This window comes from Scardinius erythrophthalmus (assembly GCF_964197995.2).
Source record: "Scardinius erythrophthalmus genome assembly, chromosome: 11".
Classification (NCBI taxonomy): Eukaryota; Metazoa; Chordata; class Actinopteri; order Cypriniformes; family Leuciscidae; genus Scardinius; species Scardinius erythrophthalmus.
Genome location: NC_138231.1, coordinates 7,431,535 through 7,451,206, shown reverse-complemented (window position 1 = coordinate 7,451,206; position 19,672 = coordinate 7,431,535). Strand labels below are relative to the sequence as shown.

Sequence of the window (19,672 nt, the reverse complement as noted above, 5' to 3'; positions counted from 1 at the left end):
ACTGTAGTTAACGTACTAGTTTACCATGGTGAATTTTAGTAGGTATTCATTCAGTTATATACATTCATTATGCGTTTCAATATGTTACCTGTATGTACTTCACATGCATTGAACCTTAGATAAAGTAGAATAAAGCTCATACCGGTCATGTTTGCTTTCAGGTTACGCCAGATGTCGCTCTTGCACTCAACCAGTTACTGCGACGCACCGGCGTCCAGCGGTCCAAAGCCGGACTTCACGCCAAGCAAGCGGACGCTACTTTCCGTTCACTCACAGTAGGAAAGCCCCAGGATGGTGTGAGGCCTACCGCTAGAGCACATAGATGAGATTCAAAACAGATCCCGCTGCACTTCAACACTGCTTACATTTATAGGTACAATTAACATGTTTGTGTTTTTGTGGGTTTAATAACATCAGTCCAATGTTGTGAAAAATGCTTTTCTTGTAGCTTTCCAATCTGTTAATGTGAGCGATTTCTAACAAAACACGAATGTAAATACTTTTAGTAATTAATCACGTTTTAACAGCGTTTTTCTTTTCATTCAGTATATAAACTGACTTAATAATAGTCAAATAATACGAAGAACATCGTAAGAAATTAACTGTCTAGACAGGGTGTGTAATATGTACAGTTGTTGTTACTAAAAACAATTGTTTGAACATGCTCGTTTGACATATTAACACTTTCATAACTATATATAAAAAAAACGAATCTCATATTTTTATCTCCTCACCGCTTGTTTTCAGTTGCATAGTCTGGTAGAACATAAAACTCCTCTCATGATCCGTCAACGACCCCAAATAAATAAAAGTGACTCAAATTCACTGCCTCTCATGTAATGACGGTGGTTCCACACAGTAGTGATTCAGACACACACACTTCCTCTGAAAGCTGCACTATTACAGTAAAGCTGCATAGAGGAACTCCCCACTTTCAGATTATTAATTTTTAATCTTTAGTCATTTTAATACGAGTAATAAGAATAATAATCATCATCATCATCATCTCATTATTATTATTATGTAACTGCATGAATATTAATAGACAAACCAAATTGATTCATCATGCATTAAAGTGTCAGTTGCTGATTCCTTTTTTATTATTAATAACAATAATAATGTGAATTAAAATGAATAGCTGAACACGTCCATATGAATTCATAATGCATTGAAGTGTCAGTTTATTTTTATTATTAATAACAATAATACTGTGAATTAAAATTAATAACACTTACAGAATAATTGGTAACACTTTACAATAAGTTTTCAGTAGTTCATATTATTTAACTACATTACATAGTTAAAGGGATAGTTCACTTTGAAATTAATTTTTGATATGTTTTAGCTTACCTCAAGGGCATCCAAGATGTAGGTGTCTTTGTTTCCGCAGTAGTTTCAATTTTGATATTTTTAGGTCAAACCGTTCTTGTCTGTCAGTCATATAATGCAGGTCTATGGTCACTGTCTCAAAACACAAGCACAGAGTCCAAATTAAAACAATTCCCCATCGTCCAAATGAAACAATTCCCCATCATAAGTACACATTGATGGCCTAAGACACGAAACGAGCGGTTTGTGTGAGAAAACGAACAGTATTTATATAGTTTTTAGCTCTTGAAAACAGCACACGTCCAAATGGTCTGACGGCGCGGGCGAGTATAGATGTATACATAGATGTCGCCTTGGCTACTGCAGTTCATTGGAACGAAACCGTAGCAAAGCGACATCTAGTGTATATATCTATGCGGGTATAGATGTATACACTAGATGTTGCCTTCGCTACTGCAGTTCATTGGAACGAAACCGTAGCCAAGGCGACATCTATGTATACATCTATACTCGCCCGCGCCGTCAGACCATTTGGACGTGTGCTGTTTTCAAGAGCTAAAAACTATATAAATACTGTTCGTTTTCTCACACAAACCGCTCGTTTCGTGTCTTAGGCCATCAATGTGTACTTATGATGGGGAATTGTTTCATTTGGACGATGGGGAATTGTTTCATTTGGACGATGGGGAATTGTTTTAATTTGGACTCTGTGCTTGTGTTTTGAGACAGTGACCATAGACCTGCATTATATGACTGACAGACAAGAACGGTTTGACCTAAAAATATCAAAATTGAAACTACTGCGGAAACAAAGACACCTACATCTTGGATGCCCTTGAGGTAAGCTAAAACATATCAAAAATTAATTTCAAAGTGAACTATCCCTTTAATGCACTGTGAAGTAACATGAACAAACAATGAACAGCTTTAGTTTTATTAAATAACATTAACAAAGATGAACAAATACAGTAACAAATGTATTGCTGCATGGTTAGTTCATGTTGGTTAAGACATTAACTAATGTTAACAAATGAAATCTTATTGTAAAGTCTTACCAAATAATTCATAATTTTCTGAGAAATGCCTCTATAGGTTCCTGGAATCAACGGGAAAGCCTTTTTAATAAGTCTTTTAATTGCGCTTAAGTTACAGATGAAGACATATGCTGATGAAGATACTTTCTTAAAGGTGCAGTAAGTGAATTCTGAGAAAGGCTGTTAATAAGTGGATCCCACCAAGCGCCACAACAAACATGTATCCAATCAGCAGTAGGGGGCGTGTCCACTCATGATGGGGGAGGGGCACGGGGAGGACGGGTGCTGTTTTCACAGGATTTCAACGCATGTTTTGTTCATGTAATTTTTTTCATTTTTAGCTTTTAGCAATTTATCTTTAATAAACATTTGAAGTGGGCTATTAAAAAAAGTGTTATCTATATGCTGAATTATGTTTTTTAAAACATACGCGCAGAGTGTGATGTCATATTGTGACTGTTGCAGTGTGCGTAGAAAGAATTCATCCACTCTCCCGCAAAACGCAAGTCCACCTTCATTGTTGTGTTAGGTTGGCAGGTTTTTTTGTATAAATTTGTTTACCTGTCGCTGTGCAGGCTCTTTTATTGTATATGACAGTGTAAACAGCTCAATAACCCTTTTATTTAAAGGCTTCATTTATGTCCCGTAGACCAGTCCATTGCATTATGATTGCAAGCAGTATCAATAATGTCAAAAATGTGATGTGCAGTCAATTGTCCCAGTGTGTATTTAAGTGATGCCAGGCAGTCATGTCAGCAGTGATGCATTGTGAAGCAAAGCTGATTCAACCACATGATGGCAGCATGTCATGCCATTGCCATGGGCAAGGCTCGACCATCGAAATTTCGCAGGTACATTCTCAGTCTATTTTTCTTAATCAAGATTAGAAAAATTTAGATTTGATTAAATTAAATGAATATCATTAATATAGATGTTTCAAACTCTCAACGCTTTAGTTAAATGAGCTGCTAATAGAGATAAACCAATTAAATTCAATATTCAAATGCAACATTAACATCATGACATTATGCTGCTGAGACAGATAATGAGTCTAAATGAATGTGTGTTTACACTGGCCAGGTGCCACTTTCTTTAAGGTTGTTTTTAGAAGAGCTAATACTCTCCTTCACCTTAAATCACCCTCACCCAGTTTAACCTCTCTGCCACTTTAGCATGTTATCTCCTTTCTACTGTATATTTCTGTCTGTAGTGTATACCAGTCAACTGTGTCCACGAATCATGCACTCAGTTGATATACATTAAGATGTTCTGGGCCGTTCCACCATTAAATAATGCTTGCCATGTTTTAGTGAAACAGTCTTCTGTTTACAATTCATGGCAGGCAAAAATGGATCAGCTGCTGTTTGATAGCTCATCACTTATGATCCTTCTTTTAAAAAGTCATAAATGGATCCCACTTTGATAAATGGAGCGTTTTTCAAGTGATTAAAATCCATCATCATCGGTAAGGTGCACTTCCAGCCAACATTTTGCATAATTAATTTAGCAAGTGTAACCTCTCTGGTTCCACTCTAAGCGCGATTTGAACCGCCGTTTCCAGCATGAGAGGCTAACAAGGATGCTAAAAACCACAGCCTCTAGCGTCAGTCGCTAACGCTACTCTTGAGGCCAAAGGAGTGAGGTTTTACCAGCACAACTCTTACTAGCTGGCCTCTGTTACACTAGTTGGCCAAAACGCTCGTGGTTTGACCTCCTTGTGCACAAGAAAAGGAACTGCTAAGTTTAGCACAGATAGGGTTTGGCCAGGAACAGAAATAGCAGTTTTGAAGGCTTAGCTAGGTGCCTGGCAGCATGTACGGCTCAGGATAGATCGGCTGCTGTTTGAGGAGGACTGGATTGAATCATGTGTGTATTAACTGATTAGTGAGCTCTGGGAATCCCATTAGAGCCAAGCTACCATTGCTAATGCTGATTAAGTCCCTCTCAAGCCCATAGACCACAGTCCACAGTAAAATCTCATCCTCTCCCAATAATTAAGCTGCATGAAAAGCACTAATCTTTTTTTAACTTTTCATTTCCATTAATGTGAGGCAGTATTTTTTGTAGATAAAGACTGTGGCTCGGTCATTGTATTAACTATGACATTACATCCAGGGCGACCATATGGTCAATTTGTTCAATATGTCTACCCATTTTACTCTGTCTGGTGTTTCCTCATTTTCCTCATGTGAAATGTCATTGGTGGTGCTTGCTAAGGCATGCATTACATGCTTAGGTTCAGGTGTTTGATGAAATCCATAACCCTAAGTATTAAACTTATTTTTCTATGCGATCACACCATTTTTACCTAGTGGATGAACCACCCAGAACACTCTAGCCACAACCTAGCAGCACCCTTGTAGTAACTACCCACAGACCGCTAATATCTTGGCAGCAAGTTTAGCGCAGGCAGGCAAGTACCACTCTCGCTTTCTTCCGGAAATGTATAATGTGTAATGAGAATGAGCACTTATTTCAGAACTGTGATTATGGACAATCATTTATGTATGATTGCCCTGATGGGTTCACAAAAAATATAAATGGTACAATAGTACATCATGTGAATCTCCAATTGATACCATTATTGTCTCCTGGTACAACAACAGTTGTGGGGTACAAAGGGTTGTTGAGTCACTAGCTTTTATTTTGCATTGTTTGGTATTTCCTGATTTTACCTTGTGTGACTTTCTCCTCATCAGGTCACTATCTGAAGTCTTGTGCATAGTGCACAAATAGTAAATTCTGTCGCAAGCACTTTATCCAGCTTATAGCCAACATTAACTGATCCTACTGACCTGCTTAGCTCAGTTCAGCCAATCAGATACTTTCTTTTACTCCTCTGCCCCACAGATATGTATACCTAGATGCCTCATTCGACCGCTCTAGACACGTATCACTTATCTTGCGACAGTCAGCATGCCGTCACTTAAAGTAAGAATTAATGATGCCACATCATTGTGCAGCTTCTGGTTGTGAAACTGCCAAGATTTAAATTCTCGAAGAAATGGGATAACCTTTTACAGGTGAGAATGTGTTTGGTTTGTGTTTTTACTATGATAATTGTAATGTTTTTACTTTTACTGTGGTAACTTTGTAATGTCAGCTGACGTCTTCGTCATGTTGTGTTAGTTTAGCAAAACTATCTGCTGAAGTCTATTACATAGATATTTTATTCATTTGTGCATCTAACTACTGTTGTAGACGCTCAGTCAACTCACTCTTGAATGTTCATGGACCACTCCAATATGGCGGATGGCTTACGTATAGCGGCCAATTGGAATGCCCGCCTATGAGGCATCTATATATATATATTTCTATGCCCTGCCCTGCCCTGCCTGCATTTCATCTCTATTATTTTAAATATAAATGTAGTGTCCAAATAGTATGTGCCATTTTTACACTGCACTTATTTTGTATTCTTTGCATTTACATTGTTTAGCCTTTTATACTAATAACATATATTTCATGAGAGATATATTGACAATTCTCCCAGAATTTTTAAGGTACTGACATTTGACCCTGAAGGGCTCTTGTCAGCTAAAGTTTTCTCTACTGTGCATCATGTGATGTCAGTGATGGATGCTTTGAGTAGCCAGGGCATGAGTGCTGAGTAAGTAATCCTATTTGGGAAACTTGAGCTTCCGTCTCGGTTTCGGCGTGGCAATCTGTTGATCGCTTCTCAGCTCAATGAATGGTAAAAACGTGTTGTGCTTTTTCATCAGCAAGTTGGTATCTAGATTGCGTAGGTATTTTGCCTGTGTCTTCCTTTACCTGCATTTTGAGAAGAATACTGTGTTTAACAACAATATGTAGGATGAAGAGAATCAAAGGAACGATTCTTCGATGGAGATGAACAAGTGGATTTTTCAAAGAGCAGCAAAATGTACAAAGAAGCTTTGGGAAGTTTATTAACTCACAGGTAAGCAAATACATTTTTATGATTGATAAGTAAACTATTGGAAATGTTCGATGAATATATATTTCTATATTAATGTATAAATGTACATCAAAATTATTTATACATCAAAATATAATGTATTTTTTATCTATAAATAATCTGTTTTGTATGTATTTTACTTGAAAACAATCCTAATGTGTAATTTATAATATTTTCCAGTCAGTTTCTATATTAGTGTAAAAATAAATGGTTATTTATTTAGAAATTAACTGAAAAAAATTGTATTATAATTTTTTACCAGCATTTTATTTAGTTTTAGAAACAACATTTACATGTACTGTACGCTGTGGTAATGGTTGCATAAAAGATCTCTTTCATTGACCACTTCTGTTTACATTTGAATTCTGTATACTGATCTATGCTTTCTGAGTAAGAGCTGGTTAAAGTTGGGATCACAGGTGTGGGATGGGTTGTGTACGGCGAGATGGAGCCACACATTAAGGGATTGTTTATAGCAGCTAACAGTATTATGGAGCTCAGTGCTAAATCTGGCAGCCTCTTTTAGAGCATAGGGTGACATCACAGGTCCAGTTAAACAGTTCAGTCTGATGTGTCAACAAAGTTGTAACTTGTACATCTGTAGAATAAATGTAACTAATGCAGTTAGCTACAGGGAAAGCAACAAGAAGTCTTATTTAAAGAGAAGTTTCTACTTTTTATTTAAATTCTAGGAGTGAAGTGCTTATGGCTTTAGAGAAAATACATATGAAGTGCTGAATTTCCTTTTTTCTTTTCTTTGAAGGGGTGATTCAGCGAGTCCCTATGTCATGGGTAATGGTGGCAAGATACGCCTGTGATTGTCATGGTGACGTTTAGTGACACAACTGACATCCACAATATGCAGCCACCATCCTGCATACCCACTTCAATGTCACCTAGCGTACGGCGCAAACAACTGCTGTGGCAGAACGCAGTGAAACACATCATCAGCCAACAGGGGCTGAGGCAGCAGTTCGGCATGGAGCCAGCCCAAAAGATTCATGTCACTGATGCCTATATTGAGGAAATCAACCAACAGATACGCAGTAAAGCATCACGGGGTATGACTAAACGGCGTTCCTCGGTTGCCAGAGTTCATCCATCCTTTTTCGGGGAACGAGGCAGTGCATCTAGTACACAGACTGGAGCATCTGCGGACTACGTCAGTGATGCTGACTTTTTTGTGCACTGGGGCCACATCATCCATGGGGTGTATATGCCAACATTGAGACACATCTTCAAATCCAAAGATCTCGAGAAACTCTACCAGCGCCATTCATCACACACTAGAAGAACCTCATTAGTTGTCACCAACATTATTGATGCAGCTGCCAAACTACACCTGCTTTTGCTCTACCTGGCCCTGGCACCGGACAGTTCGGACATACTGCTGGGCTGGTTTACAGGGTTCTTCATGGCCTGCGCAACTGCCCTGTGTGTTTTGGTACTCACCTGTAAACGCTCACATTCCCCAAGATGGTTGCATTACGCTGGTATGGCTAGCTGGCTGTCACAGACTGCTCAGATATTGGGGGGGCTGGCATACGGATTGGAAAGAGACCAATCCTGGTATGTTCTGTTCAACCTGTTTGCCACATACACTCTGCTGCCACTGTCACTGCTCTGGGCAATCGGAGCTGGCACACTCACCTCCATACTGCACCTCATTGCAGATACCATACGTCACCTCAGTGAAGTAGGACTGCTAAGAAAGGTAGAGATGAATGGTAGATGTATGGATGAGTCAATGACATGGATGTAGATGTTGATGTATGAGTTCCTTGTCTAACCAAACAAATCATTTATAAATCTAGGTCTAGTCATCCCAGGTACAATCATTTAATTTTCCTTTCTAAGAGACTGGTTCTCAATTGGCCTCTTTGTCTTTAGATTCTCGCCAAGGCTTTACTGTACACATGCATGAATGTGGCAGGTCTGTTCATCCATTACCTGACCGACCGGTCCCAGAGACAAGCCTTTCTTGAGACACGCCGCTGCATCGAAGGCCGCATGAAACTAGAAATGGAAAACCAGAGACAGGCAAGTGGAACTGAAGTCTGTATGTTTTGCTGAGATTCCAGTGTCCTTTGTCCAGTGATGTTAACAAATTAGCGTTAATACGGACGATTGGAAGAACACATCTAGTATGTGTCAAAGTTGGTTCAGTGAGAAAATCTGAGGTCAGCTTTTGTTCCCGCCTCAGGAACGTTTGGTGCTGTCGATCATACCCCGCTTTGTTGCCTTGGAGATGATTGCTGATATGACTTCTATGGATGATGACCTTGATCCACAGCAATTTCACAAAATATATATCCATCAATACAAAGATGTCAGGTATCTAACAGGACATGTTTTAGCGATAAATTATGCAGCAAGGATGAATAGAATATATGACCATTCCATTCCTAGTGAAATATTGTTTCTAGATGAGATCATTTGGATTAAAAAAACAACCATTTGGATCACCTAAATAATGCAATGTCAGTGTTGTCCTTAACACCCCAATTCCACTGGAAATGTAATGTGCAGTTTGGTCCTTATGGAAAGATGATGAATTTCAAAACTGATTTGTAGATTATAGTAAACTATTATAGTAACCTTTTATATTGAATATAATTAAAAAATATTTATAATACTGTCACTACTTAATCTTTATCACTACCTCATCATTATCTTTCTTTCCCAGTATCCTCTTTGCTGATATAAAGGGATTCACACTATTATCCATGAACATGTCCGCTCAGGAGTTAGTGCGCTTACTCAATGAGCTCTTTGGACGTTTCGACCGGCTAGCCGAGGTATGCTTTCAGATTTTATTTGATTTTCTGAAGTATTTTAGAGCTTCCAACAGAGTGTCTTAAATTAAAATCACTGACAGAACACCATAGTCCATTTTAAAACTCCTATAAGACGTGTTCAGCTGATATTTCCAATGTGTGTCTTTTTAGGAATATGACTGCTTGAGAATAAAAATCTTAGGGGACTGTTACTACTGTGTGTCTGGAGTACCAGAGCCTCAGCGGGCACATGCCAGATGCTGTGTGGAGATGGGACTAGCTATGATCAGCACTATACGGTACAACACCATGCTATTGATATTCCCTGTATAACCAATAAGTTCAGAGAGTTTCTGTAGAATTAGAAATAGTGTGCTTTTTAGGCGATCAAAGTGCATACAATGAAAGACTGTAGCACTGGATAAGGTAAACATCATTTTGGTTGCCTAAATCTGGAAAGCTGAATCAATGGCTCCACATATATTTGTGGCTTAAACTAATAATAGTTTGCTCTCCTTCTGAGCTTATTTGTAGAGGCATTAAGGATTTATATCTGTATATTCTTAGATCTATAAGGAAACAGCTGAACTTTGACATGGATATGCGGATTGGGATCCACTCTGGCTCTGTTCTTTGTGGGGTTCTTGGCCTACAAAAATGGCAGTTTGATGTGTGGTCCTGGGATGTAGGCATTGCCAACATGCTTGAAGCAGGGGGGATCCCTGGGTGAGTGACCAAAACTTTATACAGGAGTAGATATCATATAAACACATTCCACTTTAGTGTTAAGAGGATCTGCTTTTGTATGTAACACTCTCTTCTGACTGTCCACTTTATCAACAGACGCATACACATTTCACGCGCTACTCTGGACTGCTTGGATGGGAACTACCAAACAGAGGACGGGCATGGATATGAACGCAATGAGTTCCTACGAAAACACAAAATTGACACTTTCCTTATCTGCCACAAGGAAGAGGACCTAGATGAAATTAAAGCTGATCATCCAAAAACCCGTCCCTGGAACAAAGAGGTTCCATTTAGCAACATCATTGATATTAACTGTGTATGGCTCTCTATCAGTAGAAGAATAACACTGAAGATGAATTCCAATTCTTGTATAATGGGTCTACCTCTCTGGTGAACTTTAACCTTGCAGATCTTGGCGTCCTTCTCCGGTGGCTCTTACACACAACTTCCTACAACCTCAGTGAGCAGATCCACATCCAAGGAGATCAACAAACGGATAGAGCATGCAGTTGATCTCCGCAGCAGTGAGCGCATGCGTCAAGAGCACATTACTTCAGCCACATTGGTGTTTAAGGATACACACATTGAGGAGAAGGTACAAGGGGCAGGATGTGATGTGATAAAAATATTGTCTTGGACTCGAGACTAAGGCTATGTTTACACCTAATATATTAAGATGCCTTTTGGTCAATCGGATCACAAGTAGACGAGGGAGACACATAGCCATTTACATCTGGTATTTTAATCTCTTTTGTCCACTTTCAACCACTTCTGTCCTGATTTCTTCAAGGGGAGGGTCTATGGGCAAGAAAATCTATGTTTTTTTCAGATCTTTCGATCTAATGGACAAAAATAAGCTTGCGCAATTTACATATGAGCGCGTCCTGAGACGACGGAAAAACATACAAAGAGCAGCAGCTTTCGTTTCTGCTCTGACAGCCGCGAGACAACGCTGAATGCTGTGAGTGTGTGTTAGAAATCAGGAATGGAGAGAGAATATTGTGCTTGGTACGTTTTTCGTCTTCAAACCAAATTTGGGTCTTCAGCCGACAAAGTTTAAATCCCATATGGCTAGCACACTTCCCGTAATGTTTAAGTGTTAGGTCAGTAGGTGGAGAGTAGGTGGTCTTTTGTGGCTGTTCGTGCGCTTTTGACCACATGAGCATTTACACTACGAAAGCAATCCGGTCAAATGCGTTTTCGACTACTTCTGGAAGTGGTCGAAAGTGGACAAGCTCAAAACATTTACACCTGTATTTAGCATTATCCACTTGATCCGATCAACCAAAACGCATCTTAATACCTGGTGTACACAGGGCCTGAGTCCTGTCATGAATTCAGGAGCACGAGGACTTGACTCAGACTTGACTTGGTCTCTGTCTTGACTCAGACTTGAATGAGCTGGTCTCGACTAATAACACTGGTTTGTATAGTCTAGATCATGGAAAGACCATCATGAAAATAATTTAGCAATCCAATTGATCATAAAACATGAAGTTACTGAAATGTGTAAATGCCCAAAGATTTGTTTTCTTTCTAAACCTAAGGGTGTCTTTTGAAACTAAAACAAAAAACTGACTGTTTATATTTTGCTCCTTGGTTCAGTTCTCACAGGTGAGGGATGAGATGTTTAAGACCAATTTAGTATGCTCCTTCATCATGTTTCTTCTCCTCATGGCTGTCCAAGCCCTCATCCCTGTACCAAGGTAAAGAGTCAGCTCAACTGATGTTTAGCACCTGAAAAAGATTATATTTTTGTCACATTTTCATAGAGCTTAGATATGTTAAATTTCACCTCCATTCCCCACTGTCTTATCTGCAGGTCGTTTCACTGGACAGCATTACAGTTTTGTCTGTTATTGCTGGGATATCTATTATTGCTTGTGATGGTCCTGGCTGAAGAGTTTAAACATTCTCCTGGCATCCTTCAGCAGTTTTGCTGCTGGGTCCATGAAAACAACAGTATGCGGAACATTCTCACGGTCGCAGCTATAGCCATCAATTTTGGCATGGCCCTCTTTGACATGGTGAGACTTTTTGGATTCTGTGATTATGATGGCATTTTAGGAGGTAAATCATTTTGCCTCTAGAGAAATACCCAAACAAAACATATAGGTTTTTTTTGGATGGTGTGGCATAGTGGGTAAAGCTCAGGGCTGGTAACTGATGGTTGGCTGATTCAAGCATCATTGGGTCCTTGACCAAGGTTGTTTTGAGGTTGTTGTGAAACTCTCTTGAGATTTGGATGAGTTATTACCAAGGTTAGGGTAAGAGATAGGATTACTGTGGAATTTTTTTTGGATGGTGTGGCATAGTGGGTAAAGCTCAGGGCTGGGATTCAAGCATCATTGGTTCCTTGACCAAGGTTGTTTCTAGGTGGTAAACATTGTTCTATGAAACTCTCGTGAGATTTGGATGAGTTATTACCAAGGTTAGGGTTAGAGATTAGGATTACTGTGCGATTTAAAATTAACTGTTTATGAATGTCTAATGTGAATCTCGCAAAATATTTTAGAGAGGGTTATCTAGACACAACCCTTGAGCAAGACACTTAACCCTGCTCACCTTGTATTTTGTTAAGTTGATTTGGATAAAAGTAAGTTAAATCCTAAATTCTTACCACGTCAAATTATTTAAACTGTTTCATAGTGTTCCACCTTCTGTTTTAATTGTTGGAAGATAAAAATTGGGCTTTACAATGTCAATTTTAGTCCATTCGTTATAATTTTTCATCTTGTGCTTATCCAGATATGGTGCAACGCCACTGAGACAAGAGAAATAAACACCAGTGAAACAGAGGACTATCAGACCAGCCAGAAGCCATTTACTGCCTGCACCTATCCAGAGGTGTGACTTCCATATAAACTGTCCTGTTGTGAAGACTCCACCTACCTGTTATTATATTTCATGCCTATTATATTTATATACACAGTTCTTCATTCTGAGTGGGGTGGTTTCAATAGTGACCTGTGCTGTGTTCCTGAGGATGAGCTCTCTCTTGAAGTTGACTATTCTGTTGTTAGTGGTGGCTGTCTATACTTACTTCATCGAAGTGTCCTTCCACATGCTGTATGTACATCAACCAGAGCAGAAACAGTTAAGTAGGTGAGTGTCTATCATAAATCTATCACTATTTAGAAATACTTTTAAATAAACAAATTCATGCTAATGAAGTATTTGCATTTTATACTTTCAAGGTCCCACTACCTCAGAAGAAAGGGAGTCTCAATTATGTTGATTGCAATGTTCATCATAGCTGTGATTTATAATGGACGACGGGTATGAATCTTTCAGGTTTTTTTTTTTTTCAGTTTCAGCAGGGTTGCCAACTATCATGGATTTGGCGTGAGACACGCTTTCAGGCTTTGTCTGACGCTCTCACGCTGCCAAAGTAAATCTTATGCCAATGAAGACCTGCAACCTCTTGATTGGACCAGTCTGTACCAATCATATTTTCCCCACACCGTGCAAAGTTATTGTATATAAGCTGCTGACCCCTACCTGTGCAACACTCACCAAAGATGTTTAGGCAGCATTGTGAAATGTAGTATTTGTGCACACAAGCAGATTTACACGTCTGAGATAACGATTATTAATTTGAGTTGTTAATTTAACCTTTAATAATAATACCAGTTGACAGGGCTCCCTGTATGTTTACAGCATTGGTTGAGAGATTTTTCCTTGAGAAAAATTGACATGTAGCTACTGTACCTGAGATTTATCCAAATGAATCGATATTGAATCAAGATAGGAATCATATCGCAAGCTTATGAATTAAAATTGTGAAATTTGTATCAAGCACTAATAAAAACAGAAACTAAACTTAATGAAATTCTGTTACAATCACAATCATAATACACAAATTTGTGTTGCAAGGTTTTTGTGTATAACTTTGTATAATTCTCACTCCAAAAGTTGGCAACCCTGGTTTCAGTATTCCGTTTTGACAACACATTGCCGTGAAGCATTATATTCTCTATATAACATGTAGTCAGGCAGAGAATAGTAAAATGTAGAAAACTGTAATACACATCTGGGATCTTTCCTTATTCTGTGCCATCTCATTCTGATTCAGTGGGAGGCCACAACACGGCTTGACTTCCTGTGGCGTTTGCAAGCTCAGCAGGAAGTGCAGGAGATGAGAGACCTGAGAGAACACAATGAGTGTCTACTGCACAACATCCTGCCTGCACACGTTGCTCGTCACTTCCTAGAGAGGAACAGAAATGACCAGGTACATTAGAGTCATATATAAGCAACTATCAGTGATGATATTAATTTTGAGCAAACTTGAAGAAAATCTGAGTGGTGCTTGCCTGTGCAGAATTTGCTCCCATGATGCAAGGGTGATCTAATCATCCGCTGGGTGAAAACAGTAATAGCTTAAAGGTGCAGTAAGCGATTTTTGAAAAATGGTTTTGAAAGTGGATCGGACTAAGCACCGCAATAAACATGTAGCCAATCAGCTGTAGGAGGCGTGTCCACTCATGATGGGGGAGGAGAGAGAGTGAGCAAGAGGGAGATTTGAAGAAAGACTGTAGAAAGAGAGATGGCTGAGAGACATTACAAAGTGAAAAGCTCAGAGGAATATCACTGGAATAAGAAGGGTTATGATCAGGCAAGGGCTTTAGGATCCGGGGTAATATTAGAAAAGCTTTCAAGCGCTGGAGATGCCTTAAAGGAGAACTCCAGTCAATTTTAACATTGAGCTAATTTTTTTGTAAATTTGGAGTGCTGTTAATACAGAGAACAACGACAAAAATCTGTGTTGCCTACACCGTGTTATCCTCTTTTTAAAATTTGCACCCTGTTGACTTCAATGGGGCAAGTTTTAAACCTGCTTTTAGCCTCTTAACATCCTTGATGTGTCATTACAAGTGCACAGGTAATGTGAGTGATTCCTTCAGAGTGATCACGGGTGAATCTGACTGCAGTAGATGTGAAAGATATTAATAAAAATGATGTTACAACAGGGTGCAAATTTTAAAAAGAGGATAACAGGGTGTAGGCAACACCGATATTTGTCGTTGTTCTCTGTACTGACAGCACTCCAAATTTACAAAAAAATGAGCTCAATGTTAAAATTGACCGGAGTTCTCCTTTAAGTGGGAAGGCCTGAAAACAGATGCAAAGGTTGTGTTGTTTCTGCTCCATAGTGAGTAACATTGGTTTTACAGTGACTGTGAACAGAACTAATATTGTTGTTGTAATTAGCTCTAGTAACAGGACAGTTTTGAGTGTCATTAGCTGTGTTTCCACTGTCGGGCTAAAAAGCGAGCGTGCTAGTGCGTGCCAGGGCCAGTCGCATTTCTACTGTCACTTCCGGGCTTGATCGGGCCTTATCGGGGCTTCCTCGGGGCCAACAGTCAGGGGTTTTTGGCCCGCCGAATACCTTGGTCCGAAAACGGGCCAACTGGGGCTTGAGGAGCGGTCATGAACAAAGGCAGAGTTTACCTGAGTCAGGAGACGGTCAACACCGCTGTTAATTTCCCATGTTATTATATCAGGCTACCAGCTAACTTCAACATTTAAGACATTTTAAAGAAAATTCAGCTGCAAACTCACTTTCAGACACCAGCGAGTGTTTGAAATCATTTTCTTGCGATCCGATGGGGATTATGATCACCGTATGAGGCAGAAATATATATATGTGATGCTAAAGGCTACTTATGCTAACCACTGTCATAATAAATACACATATGATTATATAAAATCCCAAGGTCTACTTGAAGAGCGTAGACAAATCATATATGATTATAATTGTGTATTTATTTGGTTACATGTTTTATCTGTCTCTTCCCTGTGCCTTTGTTGAGACTGGACTAATGCATCCGTGTGTGCTCTGACTGAAGAGTATAGCGAGACGGGAGAGATCACATCACTTCGTGGAAAATTAATAGAAATGCTCAGAAATATGACGTAAACATGATATATTATCTTTTTTTTTTATTGTGTAAGCTTGGACTTAAAAGCCTTAATGGAGTTGTTTTGTGCGTTCCTGTGATCGCAAATAAATGGAAGCAGCAACTGAATAGGTATGTGTTCTCTTTTTATGTGAAATGGTAAATACCAGTTTGATTCAGCATGATTGATGTGCGCTCCAGATAGAAAAAATAATAAATAATTTTTTTAAATAATTAATTATTAAATATTTATTTTTCATGAATCGTTATTTTGCGTCGCTTCAGCTATGATAAAGAAACATCCACTGCATTGTGTGTTTGTACATTTTGGGGGCGGAGCAATAAAGGGAGGGTTGTGTTTATTTGGTTTGATTTCAAATATCAACAGTGTTCAACAACGATTCTCAGAAATCACATACTGCACCTTTAATAAGATATATCACACCTCAACAACCCACACAGTTTGAGGTATCAATAACATTTTGTTATTTTGTTTTATTTTACCTGTACAAAAACAATCCGTTATGCTGCTTGATATTGCAAACTGGTTTTTGGTAGCATATTATTTTAATACTTATTATCGGAATCATACACACTGGTTTGTATGCAAATAGTCATTTTTCTAATTATTTACCTATAGCAGCTAATTTATCAGAAGTCTCAGACATTCACAGAAAATGTTGCAAAAGCAATGGTGGTAATGACCCACAGCTAATAAACTACAAAGACCAAATAAAAGTCCATGCATCATGTTGTCTTTGTCCTCTCAGGAGCTGTACTCTCAGTCCTATGATGAGGTGGGGGTGATGTTTGCCTCCATCGCTGGCTTTAATGACTACTATGAGCAGAAGGAGATCAATCACGAGGGAGTTGAGTGTCTCAGACTGCTCAATGAGATCATTGCGGACTTTGATGAGGTAGGACTTTGATGAAAGGTTGTACTTTTTTTGCTGATGTTTTTTCTCTCATCTGTCTTATACAAAGCCCTCATTGTTTTTGTTTCTCTCTGGAAAAGTTGTTAGAGGAGTCGTATTTTTTGAACATTGAGAAAATCAAAACCATTGGCAGTTGCTACATGGCAGCATCTGGTTTATCACCCGATAAACAGGTAAACCATTCTAATTTATTTGATTAGCCTTCTTAATTATATACATTTGGAACTGTAATGCACTATAATTGTTCTGTGCTTCATCCTGACAGTATTGTGCTGTAAATGACTTGCATCATATCAGTGAGTTGGTTCTGTTCGCTTTGGCTATGCAAGAGACTCTGAGCGAGATCAACAAACATTCTTCAAACAATTTCCAGCTGCGCGTTGGTAATGGCTAGTGGAATAGACCTCAGTCAAAGTAGATGCTATATCTAATCTAATGCAAATGAGTCTGTAAGGGATAGAAGTAAATATTTTCTACTGTTGTTGTGTACCTGGGTCTCAATCACAATACATAAAAACATGGGTTGTATAAAATATTGAACAGACTGTACGTCTGTCTTTCACAGCCTTTTGGTTTTGGTTCATGCCACATTTAAGAAATAATTCAGCTAGATTAATTACAATAATTAGCATTGAATGGCTTCAGAAGGCTTGCCCTTTTTGGATCTTGACAGACCCTGGTCACTGTAAAGTGAAAGTGACATGTGAAGGCCAAGAATGGTAACCCATACTTTGTCCTTTGCATTTAACCCATTAAACTTAGTGCACACACATTAGGAGTAGTGAGTAAGTACACTGCAAACCGTGGACACACACACCTGGAGCAGTGGGCAGACATTTTTTGCTGTGTGGTTAAGTGTCTTGCACAAGGGCATCTCAGTCATTTCCTGCCAGTATTGAGAATTGAACCCACAACCTTCAGGTTGAGAGTCTGACTCTCTTAACATTAGGCCACTATTGCCAAAATGCCAAAATGCTTATCTTGTAAAAAAAAAAAATTCGGTCCCTTTAAATATGCCATCTACTCTGAATATGAAGTCTATACAGTTACCTATAATTTATGACAATAACAATGAGTATATATGAGTAACTTCAATATTCCCCCCCTAGGAATTGCCCATGGCCCTGTTGTTGCTGGGGTCATCGGTGCCACCAAACCCCAGTATGATATCTGGGGTATGACAGTGAATTTGGCAAGTCGGATGGACAGTACTGGAGTCAGTGGAAGGATTCAGGTCCCCGAGGGCACACGTAATATTCTAGCAGACTGGGGCTTCGTGCTAGAGTTGCGTGGTGAGATATACATCAAGGGCGTCAGTGAGAGAAAGGGACGTGTCCGAACGTTCTTCATCAGCACCAAAAGGCGTCAGATGGCAAGCAACGGTATTGCAGACAGAGGAAAGAATGGACGCAGTGGGAGGACCACCCTGGCCACTGTGGTATTTGGCCTTGTAAAGGCCATTCACAGAGAGAAACAGAGAGGTACCAATGGAGGTTTCACTCTGCCAAACAGCAACTTTAGCCACTAAAGATTATGATGTGACACATCAAACCTGCATTCACTGTAACTTGAATGACACTCAGTTAAGACACTGCCTTCATCTTTGAAAGGATACCTCAAATATCATATAAAATCCTCATATGGACTTGTCTGTAGAACATATTTTTAGTATTTTTTTTAATTATATTTTCATAAATTTCACTTTTAACTTCTTATAATGAAACAATCCAATGAGATCAAAATATAAGGAGACTTTGCAGGTAATATTTTTTTTTACCTTGATACAGTTAGTGTAAACATTCAGATAGAATGAATTGATCCTCATTCATGCCATGACAGCATAAATTACCTCATATGTACCACAGATACAAATTGTGCACAAACTGTCACTTCTTTTTAAGTTTCGTGATGACTAGAATTCTTTTGTACCTCAGGAGAATAATAAAGATTGAGAAAATGTACTACAATATTTGTTTTTAACATTAACATATAGTTTTATACGTTAAGAGTCTTTATTCTTGACTTTTTCTTTGTTTACATAAGACGTTTGTTTCTGATTTCCACTGAGATGTTATATATGTAAATGCCATTTAAAATGTAAAAATACATGTGTAACAGCCATTTTATATTGCCTTGGAACTACACTGTAGTTAGTAATGTGTGCTAAAAGAGATATTACATAAAACCACCTTTATTTACCAGGAAATACTTTCATGATCAGAGTATCTTATTTAAAATAGAAAATGTCATACTTAACACCTACACACGTTCACCACAAACTGATTTTGTAGCTTTTTTGTAGAATTTGTCCAAACAAATTTGCCATGATAACACCATGGTATTCTTTGTTCTAGTACTGCTACACAATTACGTGAATTTGCATGATGGAACAATTTGCATAGGCCAATATTTATATGTATGAATGAATTTGCATAGGCCAATATTTATATGTATGAATGAAATAAAAATAAATAAATGTATTTACCTTTTTTCTGTTCTCTTTTTTTATGATAAAAAGCCAGGCTCGGGTTCCCAGATACCAAAGTTGGCCTATCCCATGATTCCCATCCCTTACAAAAACTTTACCATGATAACTAGTTCACGCCAAAATAGTTATTGACCACAGTTATTTTATGAAATGTAAAATTCAAACAGAAAGATTTTAATCCTTAACTTTTTTTGAAGAGGATAGCGTGTATTAGGCCTATTGTTTTTAGTAGTCATGGACGCTTTCGAAACTGCTTCGTGAAGCTTCGAAACCTTTTTGCGAATCATTTGTTTCGAACCAGGGATTCGTGGTCATAATTATTTAAATGGTTCTCTGTGACCCGACTCGTGAAACACTGTCTATATGTTTTTTTAACCTAATAAATTTGTAGACATTTTCATGACAAATTTTTCATAATAAAAAGGAATAACTTAGTTGTGGTTAGTCTCTTATCGGGACTAATCAAGCCTTCCTTTAAACAAGCAAAACAAGAACAATAACACATAATTATACTGTCAC

The 19,672-nt window shown here is 38.5% G+C and overlaps 2 protein-coding genes across 3 annotated transcripts in view; one reads left to right on the top strand and one right to left on the bottom strand.

The window, feature by feature from the left end:
• The window catches only part of efr3bb (EFR3 homolog Bb), a 54,576-nt gene extending 53,672 nt beyond the window's left edge, over nucleotides 1-904 (bottom strand). The window contains exons 1-2 of one of the 2 annotated variants that reach the window (XM_081378898.1): nucleotides 735-904; nucleotides 143-309 (exon numbers count right to left, since the gene is read on the bottom strand). In XM_081378898.1, coding sequence (XP_081235024.1) covers nucleotides 143-149 — 7 coding nt within the window. In that variant the 5' untranslated portion in view covers nucleotides 150-309; nucleotides 735-904. The remainder of the gene's footprint in view (nucleotides 1-142; nucleotides 310-734) is intronic. The other variant, XM_081378899.1, reaches the window with a different exon arrangement.
• A 5,276-nt stretch (nucleotides 905-6,180) lies between these two features.
• On the top strand, nucleotides 6,181-18,625 carry LOC308698057 (adenylate cyclase type 8). The gene is made up of 19 exons (XM_081377897.1): nucleotides 6,181-6,282; nucleotides 7,064-8,014; nucleotides 8,191-8,340; nucleotides 8,504-8,634; nucleotides 8,987-9,098; nucleotides 9,249-9,376; nucleotides 9,645-9,803; nucleotides 9,921-10,110; nucleotides 10,237-10,422; nucleotides 11,433-11,533; nucleotides 11,650-11,854; nucleotides 12,576-12,674; nucleotides 12,760-12,932; nucleotides 13,025-13,106; nucleotides 13,903-14,061; nucleotides 16,501-16,647; nucleotides 16,746-16,838; nucleotides 16,931-17,048; nucleotides 17,775-18,625. Exons 2-19 carry the CDS (start codon nucleotides 7,124-7,126, stop codon nucleotides 18,191-18,193), a joined length of 3,543 nt encoding a protein of 1,180 aa, XP_081234023.1. The 5' UTR covers nucleotides 6,181-6,282; nucleotides 7,064-7,123; the 3' UTR covers nucleotides 18,194-18,625.
• The last annotated feature ends 1,047 nt before the right edge of the window (nucleotides 18,626-19,672 follow it).

Coding starts and splice junctions, on each gene's coding strand:
- LOC308698057 (XM_081377897.1), top strand. CDS start 7,124: ATGGTGACGTTTAGTGACACAACTGACATCCACAATATGCAGCCACCA. Junction 11,534..11,649: donor GCCCTCATCCCTGTACCAAG/GTAAAGAGTCAG, acceptor TCTTATCTGCAG/GTCGTTTCACTGGACAGCAT. Junction 14,062..16,500: donor AGAGGAACAGAAATGACCAG/GTACATTAGAGT, acceptor TTGTCCTCTCAG/GAGCTGTACTCTCAGTCCTA.